General features: G+C 42.7%; 1 protein-coding gene across 2 annotated transcripts; it reads right to left on the bottom strand.

Annotated features, from left to right (window-relative positions):
* Positions 1 to 398: 398 nt before the first annotated feature.
* ABHD4 (abhydrolase domain containing 4, N-acyl phospholipase B) lies at positions 399 to 18,675 on the bottom strand. 2 transcript variants are annotated; one of them, XM_044274524.1, is made up of 8 exons: positions 18,520 to 18,669; positions 9,700 to 9,853; positions 8,945 to 9,033; positions 7,432 to 7,804; positions 5,400 to 5,554; positions 4,136 to 4,247; positions 3,861 to 4,047; positions 399 to 3,297 (listed from the first exon to the last, which is right to left on the bottom strand). In XM_044274524.1, the coding sequence occupies exons 3-8, from the start codon at positions 8,982 to 8,984 to the stop codon at positions 3,208 to 3,210; spliced, it is 957 nt and encodes a 318-aa protein (XP_044130459.1). In that variant the 5' UTR covers positions 8,985 to 9,033; positions 9,700 to 9,853; positions 18,520 to 18,669; the 3' UTR covers positions 399 to 3,207. The 2 variants fall into 2 exon arrangements, with proteins under 2 accessions (XP_044130459.1, XP_044130451.1); XM_044274516.1 differs by lacking the exon at positions 9,700 to 9,853 and having other exon boundaries at positions 18,520 to 18,675.
* Between the last annotated feature and the right edge of the window lie 2,375 nt (positions 18,676 to 21,050).

The following is a 21,050-nucleotide window of genomic DNA, read 5'->3' on the forward strand; positions in this document are numbered from 1 at the left end:
ATTCGCCCATTACATGGTGACTCACAAGGGTGCAAGAGAACTAGGTCAACAAACATTGATGCACCAAACCATTAGGCCATGACCATAGGTTACAAAATTGTTACATCGGTATAGTGGAATACCGCACAAAAAATTTGCACTAGTTTACAATATGATACATTTGGATGGGCTTTTCAAAACCCTCATCCCTTTCGGAGAGAAAACATGTGCACAACAAGCATTTTCTTGCATGGAACTGTTGCACACGCCACACCTGACAATTTTAGACACTGCCAAAAACATTGTAGATTATGGGCTAGTTTACATCATATTTAGATTCCTATGTGAACAGACTTCGAAACCAAGTAATAGCGTCTACCACGTTCAGTTGGTATAGCTAAATGAAGAAGACAACTCCATATAATTACAAGGACTTTATTAGAATACATATTAATAGAAAGTTAACAAAACTATACAATGCACCATGAGAACTGGAGAGAAGTCTCTTGGTATTACAAATATCACAATTATGCAATACCAATAACATATCGCTTGTGGAACGAGTAAAAGATCACTTTACCACCGGCTTTGTACTGCATTTTGTCACATATCAAAATATCAATAACTTATTATTTCACTTTTAGTATTTCAAATTAACTAGTTTTAAGTTAACCAATTTTGTTTACACTTATATCATATTTACAGAATATAGTGGTTATAGCGTCACAACAATTTCTTTAAAAAAAAAAAAAAAAAGTTGATTTGGAGGGACAAAAAAAAAAAAAAAAAAAAAAATCAAAATCACTTGCAATTAGTTGAGAACCACAAGGGGGCAGCAACACACAGGTTTTTGCTGGAAACCACTTGACAGGTCACAATTTGTGGAGGCAAACACTGTGACAAAATCCACAGGAGTAACACGCAGTGCTGTCACAGAGCTCAGAGTTGCATTGCAAACAGACATGCTGTGGACTTCAAATCTACACTGGAGGTGAATATATCCTGCAGATTATTTCAGCAGAACGTAGATGAAGTTTCTAAAAATCTCATCCACTTTTCTGGTCATGAAACACGCTGCAGATTTACCGCAATACACAGCATATCTGTTCCTCGTGGAAAATTTCATTCATCCATTTAAAAAGGACCTTTCACTGGTCCTGACATTACAATATTAGTACCTAGCACTGTAGGGCAGGAGGAGTAGATGTGGGGGCAGTGATTTTTTTTTTCAGATGGGCTGCTCCGTTGCCCTGCTGTGCCCCCGTTCTTTTTTGCCACCCTGTATGCTAATTAATAGCATTGGTACAGGGAGGAGGAGACGGCCGTGTTTCTCAAGAGGCATTTCCTTCTCCCTCGCTGTGAGCTGCCCATTCGCAGCGGAACGCGTCACAGCCAGGGAGAAGGTGAGCGCTACTCATCATGCCCTACACTGCCAGGTACTAATATTGTAATGAAAGGTCCTCTAGAGAAACAATACTTGACTGAGGAGGGCCAAGTCTTCAGATGTAAAATTAGTACTCTCATCATGTATCCTATGAAAGAATATTACTGGCACATTCTGGCAGTATTTGTGCAGGAGTGAGTAAAAATACTTTAGTGATATTCAAGGCACTCTGGGGAAAAGAAATGCCCTGAGGTGGCGAGCCATCACTGGAGCTGTGTACACTTCAAGATTGCTACATTGTAGAGGTAGGTAATCCAAAGGCCACGGCTACTGGACATCAAACCCATAGCCCCAGAACATCTGAGGTTCTGCAGATACAAAGTATAGATTGGGGGGTGAAAGCCCTAGAAGTATTATAGAGAAAAACTCTATAGACCCCCTCAAAGGACTAAAAGGTATGAAGACCGGTATATTTCTGGACCACAAGGGTATAAATAGAAAATTAACCAGGCCTGAAGAGCAAGTTAGATAATTTAAGGTAGCAAAGCCAACCAAAATCATCTTACTGTCTGTGTGCTTACACAGTATCTATGAATGCAGTAGCATAGGCTTTAGAGGCAGCCTAAAGCCCTGTATACAAAGAACTGGCCAAAACTATTATATTAGCAAAAATGACTGATTGCTTGCCTGCTTCTTAAGATGTAAACCTAAACCGGTCAACTGGAGTCTGATTTAAGCAAGCAACCTTCAAAGCAGGGTTACAAACTGTAAGAACTGGTTTAGTGAACTCGTCAAAAAAAAAACAACCCCAAAAAACGGAAACACTTGGCAAACTGTGACAACGAATGGCACAATCTTCTACCTGGACATTGATTCTTACAGTTACCTTAACCCGCTAACTGTTTTGCCCCAGTCCAGCATCAGCAGTGGGAAAAGTAGCTAACTGGAGGGGGAAGGGCTGCTTTAGATGCTGCCATCTCCTGCTTGGTAGCAGCTAGAAAGTTGAAAGCTGACACTCCACACTTTCAGACAATACCAGAATGCAATATGTTCAGGACAGGGGAAGATATCGCTGATAGAAATCGGGATGCTGTGAATGCAGCTGAAAGTGATAGTAAAAACAGGTTTTATCTGCGATTATTCCTGACTTCATTTCTAACAGTGATTTCTTCTCTGTTGCTTGGACTTTAGCTGTCATTTTGGTCTTGTATGAAAACCAAGCCTGGACTGTCAGCTTTCAAACAAGACCAGTTGCATGTTTCTAGCTGCTACCATTCAGGAGATAGCAGCAGCTAAAGCAGACCTTCCCACTGCCCGAGCTGGACTCGGGCAAAACCGTTAGGTGGTTAAAGAGGTAGTTCTATCAACATTCATGGTGAGCCCCTCAGATTTGGGGACATCTTTTCAAGTACATTACAAATTCTTCATTTAAGTGCTTATGTTCTGTGCTTCTATAAGTAATGTGGGTGAGAATAGAAGGACAACGGAATATTTCTATTATTTCAGTATTGTTTTGCATGTCAAGCACTAGAAAATATAGATGGCACCTTCCAATAAGTAGAACATTCTGTGCTCTGGGTCTATATATTGCCTGTATATCAGTAGTGAGGGCTCGAATTTCTACAGTATTTACAGTATTTCACAAAGAGAAACAACCCAGCGCTCAATAAGACACAGCGCTAACACATAGTATAGGGGTTGGTGAATGTCACCAATAATGGGTGCCAATGCTGCGGAGAACATTAATATGGCACTATATCATCTAGGTCATAAGCAGACAGGTCACTGTAGTCTGTTCACTGTCTTGAGCCTCGGATGTTTTATGACGTCCATAACGGATGGTCTTAATCCACTGTCTCACAGATCTCTTCAACTACAGCATTGAAGATGGTTGGTTGATCTGCATATACATGATGAGAAGCACCTTTGATGGCCTGGGGAGAATAAATTAAAAATAAATGATTTCAATTTAGTCTCAAAACCTAAGTTCAAAACTTACAAACCGGCATTATGCAATATAAATAAGGATTACGCCTAAGATTGAGTAACTGTAATGTGTCCATGCTGAATTGTTCTTTGTTTCGTAGGTCCATAATTTCATAAAAACCATCTCCACCATCAACACCTCAGAATAGGTCATCAATACCTGATTGGGGGGGTGGGGGGTTCTACTCCTTGTACCCCCGCTGTTGAAAGGCATCACAGTGCTCGCTTAAGCACTGGAACAACACCTGCCCCCTGCAGCCAATCACTGGCCTCTTCGAAGCCTGGATGAGGCCAGTGAATGGCTGCAGCGGTCAACTTGACACTACCGCTGCAGTGGGTAAACAAAGTCTGGCTGGGAGAAAAGGATCAGTGGCACTGGATCTGCTTGGTAAACACTGCTCAATTCTTTAGGCTTTTCCATAGCGCTGTCTGGATTCTTTGAAAAAATCGACATTAGAAATACGGCTCCAAACACAAATGGATATTTCATCATTTCCAAGTTAACTCTTACCAAATTGTTCACGTAGGAATCAGGTCGGAGCAATTTAGCCTTTTCACCTGAATTTCGATCAATCCAGGTCTCCGCTCCATAGACAAATGTGATGGGGAGGTCTTTTGGAATTGCATGAAGACGAGACATCATGGGACGCTTAGCCCAGCCAAACTTTTCCATCATGGTTTTAAAGGCACTTTCACCACTATGAAAAAGATGAAGGCATGAGATAAAGAAACAAAAACAAAAAAAAAATAATCAAGCATGATAACACGAAAGGACGGCCACGTTACCTTGGAGTTTGGGCATTGCAGTGGTATATATATTCCATGATGGTATCATCTTCAAAGAACTCTTCAAATTTCCTCTTCAGATCTGGACGAAATCTCTGCACCAGTCTGGGACCTGGTGGGTGACAGTTATATAAGTTATTGCTGTTTCAACAAAAACTAGAAAATCACAGAAAGACATTTCCATGTGAATACATTACAGAAGAAGGCACTCCTGAGATGCATACATGAACATAGTCTCTGCTTGTCCTTGATAGGGTTTTTCCACAGGTAGAAGTTATGGTATATCACTAGGGTATGACAGTTGGGACCTTTATGACCACTAGAAAGAATTTGTTGCAGTGCTAGTAAAGGACAGTGGCCACGTTGGATTAACCTCTATACAGCACGGCTCCCTACCGTTTGCTGTACAGGTACCTTGAATGGTTCTGTCTTTCAGGTCTCTGCACAGTGCACTGCTTCCAGCCAAATGCCACTTTCTTCTAGGAGTCTCACAGCAGCGAGTGGTAAAATGACCTAACATTCTTTCCTAATGTGTTCCTGATTTTTCAGATGCAGCAAAAGTGATAAAATCCAACTCTACATGCTGTATGCTAGTGACCTGTGAAGAATCAAGTGGGCGATCACACTTTAAGGGCTCATTCAGACGGCCGTATGCTGTCCGCAAAAAAAACAGATTGCATTCCGTTTTTTTGCTGATCCATAGACTTCAATAGGGCCATGTCCTGATTTTCACTGACAAGTATAGGACATGTTTCATTTTTTTGGGCCAAGCCATGCAATGGAAGAAAATGACCCCATAGAAGTGAATGGGATAGCATCTAATCCGCAAAATAATGCATTCGCATTTTTGCGGACAGCATACAGCCGTCTGCATGAGCCCTAAGGAAGAGTCATGCCGTCCGTGGTCCAACCTTCCCCTTCCAGTCTCTACTGACATGCCCCAGCCGCTGTAGTCACTACTAAGCCCCGAACAGATTCCCTCTAAGAGCAATGTTTTCTGGGAAAAATATGCAAAATAGTTCTCAAGAAGGAAGAAAACTGCCCAGTGCCTCCCATAGGTGCTTACAGAGTTAGCTGTGTCCAACACTTGAAAAAGCCTTAAAACCTAACTTGGGTTATCAGTCAAACCAGAGGCAACCGTCTGCACACAGTGCCATTCATGCCCCTCGCCACTACCCAGGGTTCTGCTTCGCTGTGTAACTTAATGGTTCTTAAACAGGGCACGTTTGCACATTTAGAAGATGAAAACAAAATGTGCACTCACCCCAAGGTCCTGCTGCTCTGACAACTGCCAAAGGATTGGATCGGCCAAGAACTGTAGCCAGGGCTTTCACCCAGGCTGGGGGAGAACGCACCTCATTGGGGTCTGTAGGTAGAACAGGGAAGCCCCAGGGATCAACGAGAATAAGATGCTTCACTCTGAAGAATAAAACAAAAGGGATCAGTAAAAACTGGAAGCCATGAGAAACTATATCTATCAAGATGTTAGTATAATGCATAATATAACCCACTCACTGCAATGTATAAAAAAAATCCAGATCAGTCAAGCATGGAATGAAGTATCTGGAGGATCTACACCGGCATTATAACCCTCTTCAGCTATCTATATTTGACGATATACTTCTCTAAAAATACCAATTACAGTAAGACCTTTGGGGGACTTCACATTTTTTTCTGATTTTTTTACACCACATTTTCCTTTAAAATGGAGTTGTACAACATACTGAAGAACCGGAATAAATCCAGCCCCGATCAGGACATACATACTACTTAGACCCAGCAGCTTGGTCACATAGTCATGTTTCCAGGAAAATACTGAAACAAAAGGGAAGTGCAGCAGAGCCGCGACCTTCGCTGCTTGCACATCACTCATATATAAAGTGATCATCAAGGCCGAAATGTCAAAACACGGTTTCTGCCTTCTCGTGTGGATTCCAGGCCGTCCTTGACAGATGGTCACCTGACCCACGGCTACATGATCGTCAAGCAGCCATCATTCTATAGTCTCTTAAAAGACACAAAGCTAAAAAGAACCTATCCCCTCTCCTGACAGGTCTGTTTTACTAAATAACTTGCATTCCACATGTAATAACAATTCTATAACATCTATTCTTATGACTATATTGTGCCATTCCATTATTATTCCTGCTAGAAGTTATCAAAGAATTTCTGGCAGTCTGCAATGAAGGTCCAGATGGGTGTTAATAGTTGGGGGATGTGTCCCTGTACAACCTGACACGGGCAGCACTAATTGGAGAGTGTAAGACTGGGTGCTGATTGGCAACACCCATCTGGAACTTCATTGCAAACTGCTAGCAATTCATTCATAACTTCTAGAAGGAATAAAAAAGGAGTGGTACATCACAGAGAATAGGAAGTAGTCGATAAAACAGACATGACAGGAGAGGTTACAAGTACTTGTGGTGGTCATTAACATGTTAAAAGGAACACATTGTAAAATACCATTTCTATGAGCTCTATTACAGTGACGGTATTCGGGCGTTGATGGATACAAACCCGTCTATCAGTGCTCGTTTTCACAGGCCAATTACAAAGACCAAAGCCAAGTGAATGTGGGAGGAATGATCCCTACTTCAGTGGTTCCTCCTTTATTCAGTTCAGGGAGATGTGCTGCGGATAATCGGGCATCTTTCATTCTGATGATAGATGCCAATCAGGAGACAAATGAGCACTGGCAGATTGGTGGCACGATTATGCAGGTCAGTTATCAGGGAGGAGCAATCCTGTGAATACTTGTTCCCAATGATAGGCCTGAAAACCATTTAGTGTGATAGGGCCTTAAAACAGGGGAAATAAACGTTCCTCCAGATCTGAAGATGTGGGAGACAAATAGTGATCGCAGGGACAATGCCACCGAAGAGTACTACAGCCAGTGTCTCTCATCGTGAAATAACAGGACTGTATTCACCTTCTCAGCAAATGCTCATTAGGAAGCCTTTAGGCTTAGGCCTAATTCACATAGTCAGTGTTTGATGAGTGATTTCTATCAGGGATTAATTCAAAACCAGGTGCGGATCTAAACACGGAATGTGTGTAAATCCTTCCATTATACCTTATCTCTGTGCATCCTCCACTCCTGGTTTTGGCTCACTGATGGAAATCCCTGACCAAACACTGCCATGTGAACCAGGCCTCAGTGTCCCTTTAAATCAGGGTGGATCCCACTGAAAGTCTATGCTCAGTATGAGCAATATGCTCAAATATCAGCTGCAGCAAACATAGCCTCTTATCTATTTTCCACCTGGGTTAGACAACGACCAGAAGTTCTTACTCACCTCTCAGGGTATTTCATGGAATAGGACGTTGCTAGAAATCCCCCTAAACTGTGGCCCAGAAGAATCATGTCCTTGATTCCCATTTCCTGCCTCCACTGCTCAATGGATGAAACAAACTGCTCTTCTGCTCCCTCTGGATCACTGGGGAAGTTTGGTCGAGAGCTGCGTCCAAATCCCAACAAATCAAAGGCATGAAGTGTCCGGCGAGCACTCAGTGAGTCTATGTTCTGAATCCAGAGGCCCACTCCTCCACCAAATCCATGAACCATCACTAGTGGAGTCTTTTCACGGAGCTCGGGGCTCACTGTCAGTGTCCAGATCTTGTTTTGATCAGGCAGGGAGACATAGCGAGCAGAAAATCTGTTCCGGATACCTAAATATGTGAGAATATAACTAATGAATAGTGACACAAGGAAAACACAAGTTGCTTTCTTAGCATATGCCTGCTTTTCCCAACCATATAGTAAGAATTTTTTTCAGGCAACCATTTTCCTAAATGGTGTCCCCACAAAAGAAAGTGATGGCATATCCCTAGGATATCACTGTTGGGTGGTGGTCCAAGTGTTGTGATCATCACTGAACCTGAGAATGAAAGATCACTTTAATGGGAGCTGAGCTAAACAACTTGGCATGAGCACTACTACACTTTGGAAGTCTTCTGCTTCCGGATCTATCCACTATTGGGTTTCCATGCCGGTAGCTGGTGAAAACGGCTTATGATCCAGAGGGTCTGGAGTCAGACCCCCAACAATCTGATACTGATACAACATCCTAAAGACAGGCCATCAATATTTACAGGCTGGAACTCTCTTCAGATTATGCTGGTACAATAAAATAAATAAGTAACTCAGCTTATAATCTTAATGAATAATATCCTACCATTTTCTGTCTACAGCTCGTATGCAGTCACATGTGTCTCCATGGTTACAGACTACAAACAAGACTTGGGTATAGTCAGATCTTGACGTAATGTGTTACTCCCTCCATATACTCCTCTCTTACTGTTAGTTATCAAGAAGAGAGGCGGATGAAAAGGCATTTAACCCTAGAGTCAGACTACCCACAAGGTTTGTTTGTAGTCTGTTACCATGGAAGCACATAGCTCTGCACTGAAGCTGTAGAATAAAAACTGAACATTTATAATCCTTTAAAAAAGTGCACATTACCTTTAACTTTTATCTATTATCCACATATACAAAGCTCCTCAAAAAGACTAATCAAGTGCTGTATAAAACACATCTCAGTTATGGACTGACGGATACTTGTATTTGGAGATGGCACCATACAATAACCATAAGTGTACCCACAGAGATACGCAACAGAACCCAACGGTACATTATTGGGAGTCCAACTCTGTATCAGAAAAAAACTGAGCTTGGATTGTTCTAAAGCTATACTGTATATTCTACATAGCATTCTGATGATGCCCCTTCGTTCTAGCAATCATGGTGGTCACGGTACCACAGTAGCTTTCCAGCATCATAATGAATTGTTATTGACAGGGGTTCCTTACATTGAAGAATCCGGGATTCCACAGTTTTTAATTGAGACATAGAGGTCGGGCACCAAGATGGGATCCAGCCAGTTAACCAACTCTGAGACCTGCGACAATTGGAAAATAAGACATGGGTTTTACTGAATCAGATTAATACATTTCATTTTCTCTGAAGTCCATATCATGCTGTCATTGCATAAACTGATTGATAACATTTCCTAGTCCCACATGAACCTCCATTTTCCTGGCATATAAGACAAAGTGTGAAGGTGAACAGAGCCTTAGCTGGCAGTGAACATGCAGCTCTGGAGAACACAGGGTGACCTCAGTGGAATTTTTTGGTAGATGTATACAAATGTATGGCCAGTTGCATATGTCGGGACTATACATCTGGTGTATATGTTACATGTACATTACACTGCATTCCTTCATAGCATTCCTGATAATAAGTCATATTACAAATTTCCTTGTAAGTGTAGGTCTGCTTTCATATATGCGTTCAACATGCAAGATACTATGAGCCTTAAGCCATTCAGGTAGTTAGAGGGGCTGTCCAGGTTTAGAAATGAAGGTCTGCTTTGCCTTCCAGAACAACACCACTCATGGTCATAGGCTGGTTCTATTATTGAAACTCAAAATGACCAGAATATGTATAAACATGAAATGGCGATGTTTCTTGGCAAAATAAGCAGGCAGGCCCCTTTCTAATCTTGGACAATACTTGATCTCTACTAACTTACCTCCCCCTACGTCATGATACTACCCTCACTTACTCAATTATACAAGACTGTACAGTGATTGTTCTCTCCCAAGGCCCAAGACCAGCACACTCATCTGAAAGTCTTTGTTCTCTACCCAGCCCAATAGCACCCAGATATTCAGGAGAAGAGTGAGAGAGAGAGGTGCTATGAACCTAGTCAAAGGCACCTGAAAGAAAAGGAGAGGAAAGAGAAGAGTAAAAATGTAACAAAACAGTGACCCCATTAACACTGCCCCCACAAAAACACAGCCCCCCATTAACAGTGGCGGCGCAGAAGGAAAAAAAAAATCTGAGGAAGCCACAATGCTCCTCGGAGATTATGTCCTATATACTATAGGGGTCTCAGTGCTGAGAACCCCAGAAATCAGTAAGTGACAATATTAACAGTGAAGGCCAGAGTGTCTACATCAACAGTGAAGGATGTAGCTGAACTAGAGCAGGTGCAGAGGAGGGTAACCAAGGTAATTTAGGGAACAGGTCTATTACACTACCAAGAAAATGTATCAAGCTTCAAAGTTTGCTTAGTCTGAAAAGAAGACAACTTAGGGAAGGTGTTCTTACAATGTACCAATATATGAATGGACAGTACAGAGATCTTGCCGATCTTTTTATACCTACGCTTGTAACCATGACAAGGGTATATCCTCTATGTCTAAAGGAAAGAAGGTTTCACCATCAGTATACACAAGAATTCTTTACTGTAAGAGCAGTGATGGCCAATTGATTAAAAATGTTCATAAAGGGTCTGGATTAGAGATGTACAAATCGATTCATTCTTCAAACTTTGAGCTGTCGGTTATTATCCTTGCTCAACCAAGCATGTGTGTGTTCTCACTAGGGTGAGGGATGTAAGCTGTTACCAGGTACCTCTGGCAGCAGCTTATCCTCCGTGAGAGCCAAGGATTGGGCATTTGGGAACTTTGCAGCCAAATAACCCCAAGCAGATGAGAAGAGTCAGGACAATACCATATTAGATGGTCAGGTGGTCCTGCTGAAATTGGTGGATTTGGCCAGCATTCATCTAATGTGTATGGCCTACTTAAAAGCCTGTCTCTGACCCAATTTACACAATAAGTGATAAGTAACTCAGAAAATGTCTGCTAGAAAACACTGCAAAGGGTGAGGTGCTCTGTGAAAATCCAACACAACAGATTTGAGCATCTGCAGCTTAACCTGAAATCCACACTGATTATTTTTTCTGCTTTCTCAACCATATGAAAATATACTGTATTGTAAATTTCGGCAGATTTTCTGGGCAGAATCCACAGGCTATACCCAACACTCTGAAGGTGGCCATAAAACATCAGACGTTAAAATTCAAAAACAAATCTGTCACATGTGAACATGCCCTATCAGGCCCTATTTCCTCATTAAAGGGGTTGATCAGTGGAAAGATACTGATAAACTATCCTGAGGATAGATCATCATTATGAGGTTGGCAGGGGTCCGACTTCTGGAACCTCCGCGGATCAGCTGCTCGAAGGGGTAGCAGCATTACTTGTGTGCCATCTCCACTGTAGCAGTGGCACAGTGTAATTATAACTACTTGTCCCAATGAAGTGGACGTGCACGGGTTAGAGCTCTGTCCACAACAAGTTTCTGGCCTATGTCAGAAGAGTACTCCTTCACAGTTGTATACCGTAGACTTTACACTCACAGGCCTAAACTGAACAGGTATGAGCCAGAAGTGTGTCCACTTGGCAGGTTTACATCCAGAGGGTACTGTGAGCACTGCAGCATGCACAAATGATCTGCCTGGTAAACTGAATCAGTGATTGTGCAGGTACTGCTAAAATTCGTTTAGTTGCTCACGCAAATTTGTTGATGTGTTTTGATGTTATTGCGCGTTTGCCAATACTCACAGAAACAATGCATGCGCAAGATTACCAAGGCTGCGTGAGATATGCGGCCATGTTAATCCGCCGGAAGAGGGAGCGTCCAGAGGTGTGGGGACACTCTCTCAAAAGTGAGAATTCATTCAGATGGACAAATCAATTTGTATGGTTCGATTTGCTCGTCCCTAGGATAACAGTACAACAGATCTACTGTTCTCCTGACAGGCCTAGATAAAGACGTCCACAGAAGAGCCCTGTACTTATCAGTGTGATGCTCTCATGGGGTCACTCATCCTCCTCCTTTCTCTCTGGTCTGAGTGAATGATCTGACTCCAAAAGTCAAGGGAGACCTTTTACCATGTTAAAGGAGAAGTTAAAGTGTAACTGCCGTTCTATTTTTATTTGTGTAACGTGTAGGGGCAGTGATGTTAACCATTTTTGTAATATACTTTATTTACTGAAATTGTACATTTCTATTAGAAAAATATCTCTAAAGTGGCCCATTTTAAGCCTTAGCAACACCCGTCTGTCTTCAGTTTTACATAACACGGTCAGTGTTAGCAAGTCTCCAATGTTACAGTATGTAAACTGAAGACAGACGGGTGTTGCTAAGGCTCAAAATGGGCCACTTTAGAGCTATTTTTCTAATAGAAATGTACGATTTTAGTAATTAAAGTAAATTACAAAAATGGTTAACATCACTGCCCCTACACATTGCACAAATAAATATAGAATGGCAGTTACACTTTAACGACTGGGACAGAAAGTACAATACATGGAGTGATTTTAAAAATTATTTTTTTGGGGGAAAAAAATAAAAGACATAGAATAGTCACATATAGGAGGTCAATATGTGATAAAACCATTTTGATGGAAGTGTCCCTTTAAAGAATGTAAGCAGGTATAATAAGTAGTCACTGGGTAATAAATGGGGTAGAACAAGGTGACTGATAATAATGTGTTTGACATCACCTGCCCTGCCATCAGCATCATCATCTATCACATGCTGAGTCACCATTGAGTTGCTAGAATAGCAGTGCTTCGTGCACTCTCCTGGCACAGAGTTCAGGTAAGGTTCAGCTCACACTACAGTTGTGGCCACAATGCTCTGTTAGATCCACCACACTATGGATACCACCAGCACCCATCGAATCCTTTGACTTAGAATAAGATCCGCCAAGTTCTGTCATTCTGTTAAATCTGCTGAATGGAGCCTCTGACAGGGGTGTGAACAGAGTCTAGCTTTTCTACTGAACAACTCAAACACCAAGGAAGGAGCGCTCTAAACACCTTCATGTGTCAACCTTACACATTGCTATGTTATTGAGGGCTTTTTTTTTTTTAAACATTCGTTTTTATTGAAATACCATCAAGTATACATAAGGCAACATTCAATTATACAGATTACATCAAAATGCAACGGAAATGAAAAGACATAGAAAACTGTCTAATAACCTGAGGGAATCGAGACGTCGGTTCTTACATAAATTGTAGTCTTTGCTAACTAATAGCTAATATGGCAATTTTCAGACAATACTGCGCATCTAATTAAAAGATAGAGAAATCAAAGAGGTTTATCAAAAATAGAAGTGATCCAAACCTCCCATCTAGATTGATATTGACGTGACACGTTGAAAGCCAAGGCGGACATCCTTTCCTACCAGCATTGTTCATTAATGGACTGTAGAATGTTTGAGACGTGTATGGGCGTTCTTGTTTTCCAATTGGCCGCAATTTTTTGTCGCATAGGTATGCATGCATGAGAAACTATAGTAGATTGTAAAAAGGAGAACTGTTCTAGAGGATTGAGCAATGGGAATCAACCCAGAGCTAAGCATATGTCTAAGTTGCATGTACTGGAAGTACTCTGAGGATGGCAGGTTATGTTTGGCAGCTAAAATGTGGAATTGATGTAGAGTAGGAACACTCAGATCTTTCAAGAAGTTGAGGCCTTTCTTCGACCAGGGTGATGCTGAGAAGTTAGGAACAAACAGCTCAACAATAGATATAGGGATATCCATTAATTCTATGGTGTCAAAACATCTATGGAAGGATGGGTTAGTCTACACCAGTATTACAGCTGAGATCAGGGATGTTAAGTATGGAAAATTGTTGTGGAACCCAAAATATAAAAGGGAACACAAGAAAGTGCGAATGCTGTGTTCCCTAATTAGGCCAAGCTCAATCTGAACCCATTTTTTAGAGACATCTCCAATCCACAATTGTTTCAGTTGGGCCAATATCATGGATTTATAGTATAAAGACAGACAGAGATGGGTAGTTCACCCCACCCTGATGAGTATGGGAAAACAGGATGTCCACCTTGACCCTCGGTCTCTTCCCACCGCACACAAACCTCATGAGCAAGTTTTGCAAGGTTTGGATATAGGAGATTGAGATAAATATTGGTACATTTCTAAAAATATATAGGATCTTTGGTAGAAGTACCATCTTGGGCACAGCAATCCTCCCCAACCACGAGATGCCAAACAACCTCAAAGGCGATATTATATTCTTAACCTCCTCTAATAATATGAGAAAGTTAGTTTGGAACAGTGTGGATGGTGGATAAGACAGCACTATTCCGAAATATAGCAAGTCGGTTTTGACCCATTGAAATTGAAATTGTGTTTTCAAATTTCGGAGTACTTTATGGTCTATATTCATCGGTAATATTTGTGATTTATTCACATTAATTTTGTAATAGGAGGCTTCGCTAAAGCAATTAATAATACAACGGCTGCAATCAAGGATTGGGAGGGATTGGATAAGACCAAAATAGTGTCATCTGCAAATAGATCAATTTTATTAGTAACATCTCGAGATTTAGTCCCAGTGATCTCGGGTGAGCTTCGAATGCTTTCCGTTAGGGGTTCCATGATCAAAGCGAAAATGAGAGGGGACATGGGACACCCTTGTTGGGTTCCATTTGTAATGTTGAACCTAGAGGATAGAAAGCCCAAAGTATAAACTATCACATTGGGAAAAGAATAAAGAGCTAGGATGGCTACAAAGAAGCTTCCTTGAAATCCAAATTTTATTAAAATAGCTCTCAGAAAGCGCCAATGAACCCTGTCGAATGCCTTCTCCGCATCCAAAGATAGTAGCAGAGAAGGCATTCCACGTCTCCATATTATATCCAGGAGGTCTATAAATCTTCTGGTATCGTCAGATATCTGTCTATTTTTCAAACCTGGTCATTATTTATTAAAGTAGGCAAAATATCTACCAATCTATTGGACAATAATTTAGAAAAGATCTTGAGATCAGAATTGAGTAATGATATGGGGCGGAAATTTGCTGGAGTGTCGGGAGGTTTGCCTGCTTTGGGAAGGGTGACTATTAGGGCAGAGAGCATTTCCTTGGGAATGGGATTGCCTCCAAAGAATTGCTGGAAACATCCTTTTAAGTATGGAGAGAGGATCGGGGAAAATGTCTTGTAGTACTCATTGGTTAACCCGTCTGGCCCTGGTGATTTGTTTAGTTTGAGAGAGGTTATTACTTGAGTGATTTCATCAATATGGATATCTGCGTTTAATATATCTAATGGTTCTGACGATAATTGGGGAAGAGAGATTTTATTTAGGAAGGTGTTAATTATCTCTTTAGTAGGTTGAGGAGTATCAGCGTCTAGGGCGAGATTATACAATTTAGAGTAGTAGGAGGCGAATTCATCAGCTATTTCTTGTGGATTCATCATTTTCTTACCTGCTCTGCCATATAAAAAGGGATCCTAAGATTTAGCCTTAATCCTTTTTTCTAAAGATTTATTAACTCTGTTTCCGCAATAGTAATACATGGATTTGGATTTGCGGAGGTAGAACTCAAATCTGGATGGCATTAACGCATGTACGGCTCATATCTTAAATTTTTCTATTGGGTTGCAATGGTAATTTTGGGAGATTTTCGGTTGTCACGCTCTACTCGTCTAGTCTGGCCTATGAGTAGTTCGATCTTTTGATGAGTATTTTAGAAAGATACCCCTCATGAACGCTTTGTGAGCGCACCAGATCGTGGACAATGAGACCTCATATGAGTTATTAAGAGTAAAATATTCCTGCAGAGCGGTGCAGAATAGAGGTAAGTATTCAGGGTTATTCAAAATGGAATTATTCAATCTCCACGGGACTCGCGAGGGAGAGTATTGTATTGTAGGTTAATGAGTATAGAGGTAGGGGCATGGTCGGTCCAAGTTATGGTACCGATATCTGATGAAATTATTTTTTGTAGTAGTCTTTTATCCACTAATATGCTATCTATGCGGGTGTGAGTTATGGGGGCTTGAGAAAAAAGTCTTTCAGACGCATGGAATATGCAATAACTTCCTTAATGAGAAGTCTCTGTCCTTACTGTCCAGGGGTGTCTTGTCAATCGTAGGGTCGATAACTTTATTATAGTCGCCGCAGTGTATAAAAAACCTGTGTCTAATTGGTGTCAGTTTGTTGAAGCGGTGAAGGAAGTGAGGCTGTGATTTATTAGGTGCGCATATGGATGCTATAGTGGAAAGCCGATATTGATTAGACCGATAATGATAATGTAGCGGCCTTGGCTGTCAGTAGTAGTAGATATACGTATCTATAAAGGGCTTCTACCACCAGAAATACCGTTATGTAGCTGACTGACAATAGCGATGCGCTAATGTCAGCACTACATAACAGTATGTTTCTGACATTTCTCCCTGCATCCGTTTTGGTACAATAAGCACTTTTATAATATGCTAATGAGCCTCTAGGTGCTATTTGAGCGTAAAATCAGCACCTAGAGGCTCTGTCTACTCCCCCTTTATCCCGCCCAGGTCCCCTGTTCTACCCGCCCCGCTCCTCTTGCCTCTTGATTGATGTCACTGTTTCCTGCATCGCAGACGAAATCCCGCGCCTGCGACGTTCACTTCTGTATTCGGCGCAGTGAGTGAAGGCCGCTCTCCTGATGCCGGCTTCCTCACTGTGACGTAGTCGGTGCAGGCGCAGTGAGAAATCCGGCACCAGGAGTGCATCATTCACTCACTGCGCCTGCGCCGAATACAATAGTGCATCGCTATTGTCTGTCAGCTACATAACGGTATTTCTGGTTTGAAGGCTAGCATCACCCCTGCTTTTTTCTTTTCAGGGTGGGAGTGAAATCTATGAGGAAAGCGCCTATTTTGAATCCTGAATCTATCTTTAGGCAATAAATGAGGTTCCTGTGCACCTATAAGACTACTTTCACACTTGCGTTTTTACTGGATCCGGCAGGGTTCAGAAAAAACGCTTCCGTTACTGATTATACAACCGCCTGCATCCGTTATGAACGGATCCGGTTGTGTTATCTTTAACATGGCCAAGACGGATCCATCATGAACTCCACTGAAAGTCAATGGAAGACGGATCCGTTTTCTATTGTGTCAGAGCAAATGGATCCGTCCCCATTGACTTGCATTGTGGGTCATGACGGATCCGTCTTGCTCCGCATCCCAGGATGGAAAGCAAACCACAGAATTTGGTTTGCTCTCCGGTAGGGGAACAGAATTCATTTTGGAGTATTCTGTTCTGTTCAGTTACATTTTGTCCCTATTGACAATGAATGGGGACAAAACTGAAGCGTTTTTTCCCGGTATTGAGCCCCTATGACGGATCTCAATACTGGAAAACATTACCGCTTGTGTGAAAGTAGCCTAATGTCACAATGTAAGTTAGATACTTCTTTCAATATCAATACTTTGTAACTTGTGTTTTAAGTTCGGCGTCAGATTATCGAAGCATCCCATTATGGATTCTGCTACCACGGACCATAACGGAATTTATAATCCATAACGGGATACTTTGATAACCTGAACCCGAACTTTAGACACCGAACTTAAAACACAAGTTCGCTCAACACTAGTTTTAATACCGAAATTTTGTTTTAAACCTTAGAGCATTTTATTTATTTTTTTCATCCCCATAGTCTGTCCCCGATAACTTTTTTTGTAGTTATGTGTACGGGCTGTGTGAAGGCTCATTTTTTTGTGGGGCGATCTGTACATTTTAGTGATACCAATTTGAAGTGTATGCAAGTTTTTGATCACTTTTTATAAAAAAAAATTCTTGGGGAGTCGACGTGATAAAAAATGGTGAATTAGCCGTTTATGTTTTTTTTCCCATTACGCCATTTGCCATTAATATTGTTATATTTTAATTGTATGGGCATTTTCGCACGTGACAATGCTCATGATGTTTATTTATTTTTTATTGGTTAAGTATTTTTTTATTTTAAGGAAAGGGGAGTGATTTGAACTTTAATATTTTTTTTTATATTTGTAAAAACTTTTTTTTTTTTCACTCTAGGTGACTATAACTTATCTAAGGAAACTATCCTGGAGATCTTCGCTTCATATGGAAAGGACAACACCTAAGTGCCACTGGGACTATAGGAGTTATCCAGGTTTTATAGATTGATAACCTATCCTTATAAAGGCTGCTGCACTACACGTCACATTGTAGTCCGGCTGTCATGCTGTCCATGACCACCTCAAAGCCCTCACCTCAGGGTCCTTGGATGCTGGACAACATGCCATACTCGCTCCATATGAAGAGGTGACCCGCCTCACTTCCAGTCACTTCTCATGTGTGGGGACAGGAGTGTCGGGGGTCGGTGAGGGTGACCATGGTCCATGGTTGTCCTAGACAACCCTAAAGGATAACTTGTGTAACTCACCCCATACCGCCTGTGGTCTGACCCCTCAACTACAACCTGACGAGATGGCAGAGCCCTATAATTACACCCTGGAAGGCGAGTAGTCAGTAAATCAGTAGATGTCAATGTAGATTTACAGAACATTACTGGTCCATACTATCAATAATCAGGTCAGGCAGACAGAAGTGCCTCCTAAGCATGCTGGGAGTTGTAGTATCACAGCTCTCACTGTACAGCAGGACATAAGCCACCTGTAGCTTACATAACCACAGTCTCCTAACAACCCAAGTAGAGGAAAGGCCTCGCCAGCCCGGCGCCTCTACCATCAGCAGCCTGCCACCACTTACTGCTCCTCCAGCTCCTCGGCCATCACAGGATCACGCTCCTGAAGTCTTGGCATCACACGACAGGGAGAACAGACGGGCCGTCACCGGGACAAGCGCTGGAAAACTACTAACAGGGAGGCGGAGGGGAGGGAGAACTAAGAAGGCAGGGGGCGGAGACTCCGGGACGGGAAGAACGAATGGGCGGGGTTATCGGCGTGCAGGGCGTGTCTAGGAGCCGACCGCGCCCATAGAAGACGCCCACCTCAGAGAGGCCACAGTGCATGTGAATGGTAATGGATGGGAGAGGGTGGGGTGTACCATCGCCCGAGAAGAACAGGGGGAGGGGAAAGTTACACAACTTTGGGAGGGAGGTTTTGTGTGTTTCTGCTCTTTACATCATAGCCTGCTCCTGCTGTGGAACCTGCTGTGTCATGGTGAGGGCTGAATCTTGGCTCTAGAAGTACAGGCTCTAGTACCCAGTACATGCAAATCTGAGGGGACCTGCTAAAAGGAATGACAGAGTGGAATGCCCATAGAGAATAATGGAAATGTAATATTTGAATTAGAGACAAAACCATTTGACATATCTAATAATAATTATTTAGCAGACATACTCTCCAAGTTCAGTGGGATTATTTAATGTTCAGATTAAGTGGGATTATCACTGTTTTCTGCAGAATGACGAGGGTGAATGACACAAAGCAATGCCCCTAGACTATAATGGGAACTAAAACGTGACTTGATGCCAGAAAGATTCAACATATCAAATAAATCTGTAGCAGGTTTACTCTTCAAATTCAGTGGGATTCTTTAAAATTGAGATTATTATTGATTTCTATGATATGACAAGGGGACTGACACAATGGAAAGCCCATAGACTATAATGGGAAGTAAGGGCTCTTTCACACTTGCATTGTTCTGTTCCGGCATAGAGTTCTGTCGTCGGGGCTCTATGCCGGAAGACTCCTGATCAGTTTTATCCTAATGCATTCTGAATGGAGATAAATCCGTTCAGGATGCATCAGGATTAGTGATGAGCGAACTTCTGTTTTAAGTTCGGCGTCTAAAGTTCGGCTTCCGGTTAGCGGAGAATCCCGATCTGGATCCGGATATGGATTCCGACTTCCGTTGTGGTCCGTGGTAGCGGAATCAATAATCGGCCATTATTGATTCCGCTACCACGGACCACAACGGAAGTCGGAATCCATATCCGGATCCAGATCGGGATTCTCCGCTAATCCAAACCCGAACTTTAGACGCCGAACTTAAAACAGAAGTTCGCTCATCTCTAATCAGGATGTCTTCAGTTCAGGACTGGAACGTTTTTTGGCCGGAGAAAATACTGCAGCATGCTGCGCTTTTTGCTCCGGTCAAAAATCCTGAACACTTGCCGCAAGGCCGAATCCGGAATTAATGCCCATTGAAAGGCATTGATCCGGATCCGGCCTTAAAGAGGACCTTTCACCAGAATAAAACTTCTACACTAACTATACAGGCATGTAGAGCGGTGCCCAGGGAACCCCCTGCACTTACGGTTATACCTGGGCGCCGCTCCGTTCTCCCGTTATTGCCTCCGGTATCTTCATAGTTAGGCTCCACCCAGGGGAACCTGCCGGCGCCTCCTTCTCCCATGCTGCAGCGCTGGTGTAATGACCGGCAACACGCACAGGGAGGAAAACAGGGAAAGCCCTGCCCAAGGGAGAGGGAAAGGTGGTGACCCCTAACTCACCTTGCGGCTGGCACCTGACTGCCCTGACGTCCCTAGACGGGTTCCTCACCCGTGCGGCGATCACGTGCCTAAACCCTGGCTTTCCCTGAAATGAGCCCTAGATAGTGAACGGGCCGGTGGGATCGCTAGTCCGCACCACTGCACTAAGAGGGAAACACCAGGGAGAGGACAGACAAATACAGACAAACACATACACCCATGTGGGCGACCACAGCAGTCCACAAAGGTTCAACAGGGATCCGGAGGGTAGTGTTCTGAAACAACAATCAACAGCAACACAGCTCCAGTGGGTCAGAATAGATGTCCAGGCAGGAAGCTCTATCTCTGGCAACCAGAGAAGTGTGAGAGAGGAATATAAGGAGGTTTGGGAGTGCTGGACAAGGAACAGCTGAGGAGAAGGAGCTACGGATCCCTGAGTGAGCCAAAAGGGTTTGCAAAGCAAACCCAGAAAGCTACCATAAGGAAAACAGCCCTATCTTAAATAGAGCGTGCAGCCAACCGCTGCGACTTCCTGACCCCGGGTATAACGGAGTGAGGCGTGGTTCTCGATACCCTCGTGACAGTACCCCCCTCTCTACGAGGGGCCTCCGGACACTCAGGACCAGGTCTCTCAGGATGAGAGGCATGAAAAACCCGAACTAACCTGTCGGCGTTTACCTCAGACGCAGGAACCCACATTCTTTCCTCGGGACTGTAACCTCTCCAATGCACCAGATATTGAAGAGAGCGGCGGACCCGACGAGAATTAACAATTTTGGATATCTGAAATTCTAGATTACCATCCACGACAACAGGAGGGGGTGGCAGCGGTGATGGTTCTAGA

Source organism: Bufo gargarizans, chromosome 1 (assembly GCF_014858855.1).
Source record: "Bufo gargarizans isolate SCDJY-AF-19 chromosome 1, ASM1485885v1, whole genome shotgun sequence".
Lineage (NCBI taxonomy): Eukaryota > Metazoa > Chordata > Amphibia > Anura > Bufonidae > Bufo > Bufo gargarizans.